We start from the raw sequence: 7,654 nt of genomic DNA on the forward strand, positions 1-7,654 counted from the left end.
TTAGACTTGGAGATTGATTACCTAGAGAAATTTTAGGAGATTTTGTAGGCTTTTTTTGGGGAAAGTAGAAAGAAATAAAAGAAGAGAAAAAAAAAAGAAAATCAAGAAGACAATCAGAAAAAAGGGGCAGCCGGACCTCTCTTCTCTTCTCTTCTCCTCTCTTCCTTTTTCTCTGATTTTCTTGAGTTTTCACCATGACCATGCGTGGCTAAACTCTCATACTTGGTCAAAAGAAGCAGAAGCCTCAGAATTCACCAAACTGTGAGATCTAATTTGATTTTTATTGTTTGATTCATGCTTTGAATATCGAATGTTCTTCTATGTTTATGTCCATGATTGTTTCGTTTGATTTCTAGGAGGCCTAGTAGTTTATTATTCGTTACAATCTATTGCTAGATTAGATATCAAATCCGTAATTGTTTGATCCCTCTAATCTACGAAGCAACTAGAGTTTAATGATTTGTTGCGTCGGAAATCGTTAGATCCTAAGAAGAACACTCGACTGAATTAAATGCAACTGCTTATGCTTGTGTTGTTTAGCTTCACCGATCTCTAATGCTTAAGGCTATTGCTGGATTAAATCTTTAATGCTTGTTTAGGGGTTGTTTAGTAGTAAGGGTTAAGACGATCGCTTGTTTTCTGATTAACTATGATAGGGAGATGCAGGAAAATAATTCCTACGATGAATATTCGAAGTCTGAATTGATTTATTTTTGCATCGATGAACAGTAGTGAAATTCTGATGGTGGATGTTATCCTAGACCAAGATCCGTTCTTTTGGTTAGTTTCAGCACTCTAAATTGCCTTGCTTCCCATTTAAATTTTGTTCTTTTTAATTCTGATTTTCTTTTTTTTAATTCTGGTTTTTGTTACATACACCCCCCTTCATCTTTGATTCACATAGCACATAATTTATGTTAGATACTCTTCGTGGAAATGATCCTTACTCGCATTACTGCATTTTATTTTTACGAGTATAGGTTTTACTTTTGGGTGCCTACGACAGCACGCCACTGACATAACCGGATTGGTGGTTTGGATCTGTCAGGTAGACGTTACTCATTGACAGCTATGTCGAGTAGAACCATCTCAATTCTCACATACGAAGAGCCAAGAGGCAGACAGCCTAAACATTTGATGGAGATTGGAGACAGGTTCTACTATTACTCCTAAACCAAGCAACCAACTGAAGCCAAAACTTGTCCAATGCACACACAAACAGGGAAAAAACACGAAAAACTGGGAAGTTTTATTGCACAAATCAACAGAGCAAAACTGGTGCAGAAAATGCAGATAACCATTGTCAATTGTACACAAGTCCACAGCGCCATAATGAACAAAATGTTCTACTAGTTGAGAGAAACTATAAATTCTATACAACGGCTAAATTAAATGGAAAACTTTTCACCTAAAAAAGCGTGAAAAATGAAACTAAAGAAATTCAGGTACTAGTTACTATCACCTTGGCATAACAGTGACACCGACCAAGTATGATAATATTAATTCTATCTACAGGCCGAGCAACTGTCAGTGACTGTAATGCAGAAGGTTCGGTGCTCTTCTCAAGCTGTCGCTAATTTGGCTTGTTTAGTTTGCATATATTCTTTCTTGAGAGCCGTGAACTTGGCTGCCAAGTCATCATAGTCTGGGAGCTTCGGGTGCACATGGCTTGAGGAAGAGGAAGAAGAGCTGCTGCTTGAAGGATTTGCTAGCTGAAACTGACAGGAAGAAGACCTCAGAATGTAATCAGTTGACATGGGTTTAGGCCGTTCGGGTGGCATTGTCATGGTCCTAAAATAAGGTGGCTGTCTCACTGTTTTTCTCCACAGGTTTGTTGGACTACAGTCCTGAGAAGTAGTAAGGCTGCCCTGATAATCTGATACTACTTTTGTTCCCTCTGTCTTTCCACTTGGACTGTGGTTTCTGGAGGCTGCAAAATCATGCATAAAATGTCTATTTTGGTGATCTCTTTCAGAAGCACAGTCCATTTCATGGACTTCCTTGATGTTGCTTTTGGTTTTATTGACTGTTGCCTGCCTAAAAGTATTGTGGTTCATGGTGGCATTGCTGTCTACTGCTTCTTCATCTGGAAAAGGCAAACAGAAATGATGGTAGCTATCTTCTTGCCATTCTTTTTGTCGAAAGTTACCAATTGGAAACCCTTCCAATCTTTTGATCCCTCTCTTTTGCTTCCAACTTGGACTTTCCCACTCATCTTTATCATCACTAGTGAGAAAGTAACATGGGTGTTCCAAGCTGCAAGGAATAACCATATCGTCATTGACACAACAGCCACTGTATGACCTCCTCTGGTCACAAATATATCTCTGAGATAAATATTTCCCTCCCTCAAAGAACAGTTCATATGGTTTCCCGTGTGCATTATTTGGTTGATGTGACAAAAATTTCTCCTGTATTTTAGAAGTGGAATTCCGACGTTTCTCAGTTGGCATTTTGTGCTGATGCTTCCTCATGTGGCGAGGTCTACAAAGGTCTCCATTTGGTAGAAGGTCATAATCATCACCATAGTATACTTCGCATTCAATGTCTTTCATGCTCAAGGTGACAGGTATTGATAAATCATACATTTCAGTCTCGTGGTTAGCAGATCTCCTTTTCAACTTTTTTCTGGTTGAATTCCTCCTCTTGCTAGAGTTTCTGGAGCTTGCCCTGTCATCCCCTGATTCGCAAATCCCTTTGTGTTCTTCAGTGAAACCATCACTAGCTCCACAGTTTTCTTGCCCAGGATCAGGAGGGCTGATTGACTTAAAGATAAATAGTCTCTGGTCCTTGCATTTTCCATCTTGGGTGGTGGGTTGGAATTCCTCTACATCATCAAGACAAAAAATACTTCTCTCACGGGTCTGATATGAGTTTTCTGATGCATTCCTCGTTGTAAATGTATCAACCTTATGTTGCTTATAGGCCATAGAAAGCCTGCCTGAGCTGGTCTGGGAAGAAAACCTATTTGGGGTCATTTCAGGTCCAGGTAATGGATCCAATTTCCTGTGATTCTCTACTTTGGCTGCAGTTTTATGGACAGCAGTGGAGTTATGGGCCTCAATTATATCCAAAGCAGGTTCTTTCATAGCGATATCAACAACTGATGTTGAATTTACTTGAATCTTTTTATCGTTTGAAGCTTGCATCTGGGCTTCTTTGAGGCTGTTGCAATTAAACTGTATGTCCCTGTCAAAACTATGACCTTCCCGCTGATTACAACTATTTCCCATGGAATGATCATATACCTGCAGCTCAGTGGTACTAAAGACTTCATCAATGATTCAATGAAGGAGACATCAATAAGTTGTTATTGGTAAATTAAGAGAAAGATAAGCCATTTACAGCATGAACCTACCTGTTGGTTTGGCAAGTCAAACATGTTGACAATTCCCTCAGGATTGAGTTGAAGGCAGTAATCTCTAGCTATTTCGTCTATCAGTTTGTATTTCACATCATCTGGAATTGACTTCATGCAGAACTTCTCACTTATCTATTTTTTTTAGTGAAATTGGCGTTAGTCAAACTCCAGAGAAATCACCATGGAAAATAAAACAGGAAAAATAGACAACTCCACTAGCTTAATAAGAAGGGGCAGTGAAAAACCTGATGGTTTACAAGATTTCCAGGTAATAATTCAACTGCAGTCGTTGCAAACTTCTGCCCATAATGCTCTCCAAACAATCTTCGAAGCATTTGCAGCTCAGGGAGATCCCCACACCTTGGGGCAGAAAATACCAGACTTGACACTGCTTCATTAATGTCATTAGGGCAGTCCCTGGAACACCGAATTGAAAGATAAATTCCTAGTAGGTAGATAGATAGATAGATAGATAGATAGATAGATAGATAGATAGATAGATAGATAGAGAGAGAGAGAGGAGAGAGAGAGAGAGAGAGAGAGAGAGGTACCTGTGCTTGCGTATATAGGGCATGTGGATGATGATAAATTCACAAAAATGGTCCAAGAGATCATAGACAGCCAGTATGTTTTGGTCCTTGTAGAGTTGCTCCACCTATTATATAAAGAAAGATAAAACTCAGTAAAGCATAGATTTCAAATTCTGCTAGCATTTGCAGATAATGATGGATCAACCAAAATAACATGGCTGGAGAGGATGTGAGAGACTAGAATAACAGCATTAAGAGAATCAGCAACCCTTGAACAATATTGACAGGGAAATAATACAATTGTTGTACACAAGTATACAACAAAGATAACCCAGTTTCAATATAAAATGGACAGAAAGTTTTTCAAGCTAAAAGTATGTGCGCTATCTTCTCCCCTTTTGCAATGGAAAACTTTGTTTTTCTTTCAATTCACATCAAAACAAATTAGAAGAGGCAAAAACAAAGCTTTCACTACAAAAGGATGGAAATAATAGCTAAAGCATTCCATATGAAAAAATTTGCCTCCCATTTCAGCCTAAAAGTTGAAGGGGCTAGAAGAGATAGGGGGAAGACTTTGGTGGAAGTAATAAAAAATGATTTAATCGCCCATAATTTATAGAACAACAGATATGAATGACAACCAGGATTCATGTAGCCAACCCCATATAGTTGGGACTTGGGACAAGGCTTAGACGATGATGATTTTAAGCCTAAAATTTCTCTTCTCCAATACTATGGTTTGACCAGGATTTCAGTTCTTTACCACCATCGTGTTGACTGCAATCAATTTTAGCTTTCTAAAAGAAGTCATGTGCTCTCTGTCAAGAGCAGTAGAATCATTAATTTAGGGGGTATTTAGAATTTGCTGAAGAGATTCAAACAGTGCTCCATGTGCTACATCTCTGGCTTTATCCTTACACAGGGTTTATGTGGAGTATAAGCCAGGTGGTCAGTGGCAAGCAGGTCACCCCAGAAGGAAGTCATCAGGTACAGGTGATATAATTTGATTAATTCTGATAATTATTAGGTCAAACATATTTCATGACGTAGATTAGAAAGCAAAAGTAACCTAATCAGAAACAAAGTAGAGGTCATCGGTATCTGAGAACAGAGCACAAAGGAAGGTTAATGGATTGCCACTTGAACCCATTTTCTTATTTACTCGCTAATTCCAACCTTAATATAATCAAAACAAAGATTCAAGAGAGGGTGATCATGATGAAAGTACAGAAGAATTAAGTAAGTTACAGAGTCGTCAGTGGTTCTGAAAATAAATGAACCATACCCTGGTGAAGGCACTCTGGTGTTGGCCATTCTTGAGGAGTTGAGCAATATCCTCACGTAATTGCCTTATAATAGAGCCTCTCTTGTTCTTCAGGAGCTTCAGACGACACTGGACATTCCTGATCAGTTTCTTGCTGCATAGAGTAAAAACAGAAGTGATTAAAATATCCAATTTCAGTCCATCAATACTGGGTTAATTAGCGAACAGTAATAACGATATAGCAAGAATATCAATGTATTGGTTACCATTTAGAAGCTTTTTTCCATCCAAACAGAATGTCAAACATGTCGAAAATGGTCACGCACCTTGTGAACTCTTTCTGATCATCAAATTCAAGGTCAGTCTTGAGCAAGAGATGGTGGAACTAGTGTTCAAACTTAAATTTGATCAGGTTTCTTGGTTTAAAGGTAGTGTACAGTAAAGATGAAGAAGAAGACAGAGAGGGAGAGAGAAACCCACCTAATATGTGCTAGCTGTTTAGCACATAATCTTGATTTCTGAGGACTTACATCTCTTGTATTTACTGAACCTTCTATTTGAGACTGAAAGAAAGAAGAGCAGAGAGCAACTAAACCACCACTGAACACAGTAGTTTTACGTTGAGGAAGAGTGGTGGTGGTGGGTTTTGAAAAGAAGAAAGAAACTTGGGGTTGGGGAGGGAGAGAGAAGGACGGTTCTCTTCCAAAAACTGCTCCACTACATGGGATTGGACACCTGTATTTGCGGTTAAAACTTCTCATTAAAAACGAGGGAATGGAGAGTCTAGTGAGGCTGAGGGAACCAACAATTCACAAATCTGAAACCGTTCTTCAATTTCTTATTTCAGTTGGAATTTTTAATTAGAACGTGCGCGATCATCAATCGGGTCGATCACATTCTTTTGAACGGTCATGAGTTCGCTCGGTCTAGATTGTGGGGCATGGCTAACGGGAATAGGCGATGATCAATTTGTGATTGACTTCGTTTTCTTCAGGCGACCCAGCAGAAACCCAGATATGAGCCGAGTCAGTCAACTCATGAACGTGAGCACAGAAAAGGAGCAATTTGTTAAGCAAACAATTAACAGACCTCACAGTCACAGAGCTATAAATGTTTGGAGCAAACTGACACAGTTCCCTTTTTCTGTTTCGTTTTGTTTCGTGATCTCATCATGATCTTGTTGGGCGTGTTGGTGTGTGTGGACACCCTCCAGTCCTCTATGTTTCTTGGAGAAGATAAACAACTAACAGCCTCTATATATAATTTTTTTATTGTAATTAATTGTTTTCTATGGGATGGAGATAGGCATCGCGCTGACAAAAAATATACTAGGCTGGCCTTGAGATGGTATTATTGGTTGATATTGAACTCATTCACCTGCTCTTCTTTTTCTGTCCATTGAAAGTGAAATGAAAACTAGAGCACGGTAAGGTGGTTGGACTCGGTCCCGACAGGTTATCAAACACGGAGGTAGACATTCTCTGCTCTCTCTCTCTCTCTCTCTCTCTCTCGTGGCTTCCAGAACACAGGACCGGTGGCCAAAACTGGGTGTGGTTGCCTGAATTGGTGTAGGCAGGGGGAGTGTGGAGAGGGGGTCTGCGCATTAGCACGAGGAAAGGTTTTAAGGTTTTGCACGCAAAAGCGAAGTGTAATGATGACTGCAACAGGAATATGTTTTGTAGAGAACAACAGTGACCCATATGCTCATGTGTGAGCTTGAGGGAGAGATGGCGCGGTCTTTCGAGACAGTTTATTATTGTTAGGTGAATAAATAAATAATTTTCCACACTTATTCTTCGCTTTTTCTTTCTTTCTTTTTCCTTTTTTTTTTAAAGATTTCTTCTCATAAATCTTTTCGGATCTGCTACTGTTAGAATAAGAAGGCTTGGAAACAAGACTCTGTAGGTTTCAGAGTGTTTTGACATTGGATACAAAGTCTTTCTCCTTGTATTCGGCTTTTTTTGAGGGGTCAGGGCTCATGCCCTCCCCCGGGAAATGTTTCCAATGCATAGTTAGATGTGCTTGTGAAATCGATGTATAACGCCCTGTATAAATATTATTTTTTTCAAATTAAAAAAAAAAAGTGTAAATTTTAGAGTACCAAATATCATTGTGCTAAAGTCTCTTGCTGGTTTATCAAATACGGCTGGTCAACAAAAATCGAAAGGCTGAAAAAACAACTAGAACTGAGGAAACCGAATTCATCAGTTCAGTATTTATAATAAATTATATATTATATATTTATATGTTTATTTATAATATATTATAAATATAAAAAAACAAATCAGTCAATTGATTAACCGAATGGTCCAATTTGGTTTCGGTTTGGGATCTTACAAAATTCGAAATACCGGTTTAGTTTGAAAAAAAACCCACAGTAGCAATACATAATTTCACCCCTCCTACAATGTGATAACTGATTTAGTAGAAATGGAGGGGGATTTTCAAAAGAAACAAAAGATTTAGAGTTCTTGGCTTTTTTAGCCATTACATGAGCTA

The 7,654-nt window shown here is 38.7% G+C and overlaps 1 protein-coding gene across 1 annotated transcript; it reads right to left on the minus strand.

Moving 5' to 3' along the window:
- Positions 1–1,330: 1,330 nt before the first annotated feature.
- On the minus strand, positions 1,331–6,007 carry LOC104586459 (uncharacterized). Its single transcript, XM_010243709.3, has 7 exons — positions 5,636–6,007; positions 5,422–5,495; positions 5,177–5,309; positions 3,913–4,016; positions 3,607–3,778; positions 3,359–3,493; positions 1,331–3,248 (listed from the first exon to the last, which is right to left on the minus strand). Exons 2-7 carry the CDS (start codon positions 5,460–5,462, stop codon positions 1,563–1,565), a joined length of 2,271 nt encoding a protein of 756 aa, XP_010242011.1. The 5' UTR covers positions 5,463–5,495; positions 5,636–6,007; the 3' UTR covers positions 1,331–1,562.
- Between the last annotated feature and the right edge of the window lie 1,647 nt (positions 6,008–7,654).

Source organism: Nelumbo nucifera, chromosome 1, assembly GCF_055504915.1.
Source record: "Nelumbo nucifera cultivar China Antique chromosome 1, China Antique-T2T, whole genome shotgun sequence".
NCBI lineage: Eukaryota > Viridiplantae > Streptophyta > Magnoliopsida > Proteales > Nelumbonaceae > Nelumbo > Nelumbo nucifera.

Excerpts from the sequence above, each read along its gene's own strand:
- LOC104586459 (XM_010243709.3), bottom strand. The coding sequence starts at position 5,462 with ATGTTTGACATTCTGTTTGGATGGAAAAAAGCTTCTAAATG. Across the intron at positions 5,310-5,421 it reads TGGAAAAAAGCTTCTAAATG|CAAGAAACTGATCAGGAATG; the intron begins GTAACCAATACA and ends TACTCTATGCAG. Across the intron at positions 3,779-3,912 it reads CCCTATATACGCAAGCACAG|GGACTGCCCTAATGACATTA; the intron begins GTACCTCTCTCT and ends TCGGTGTTCCAG.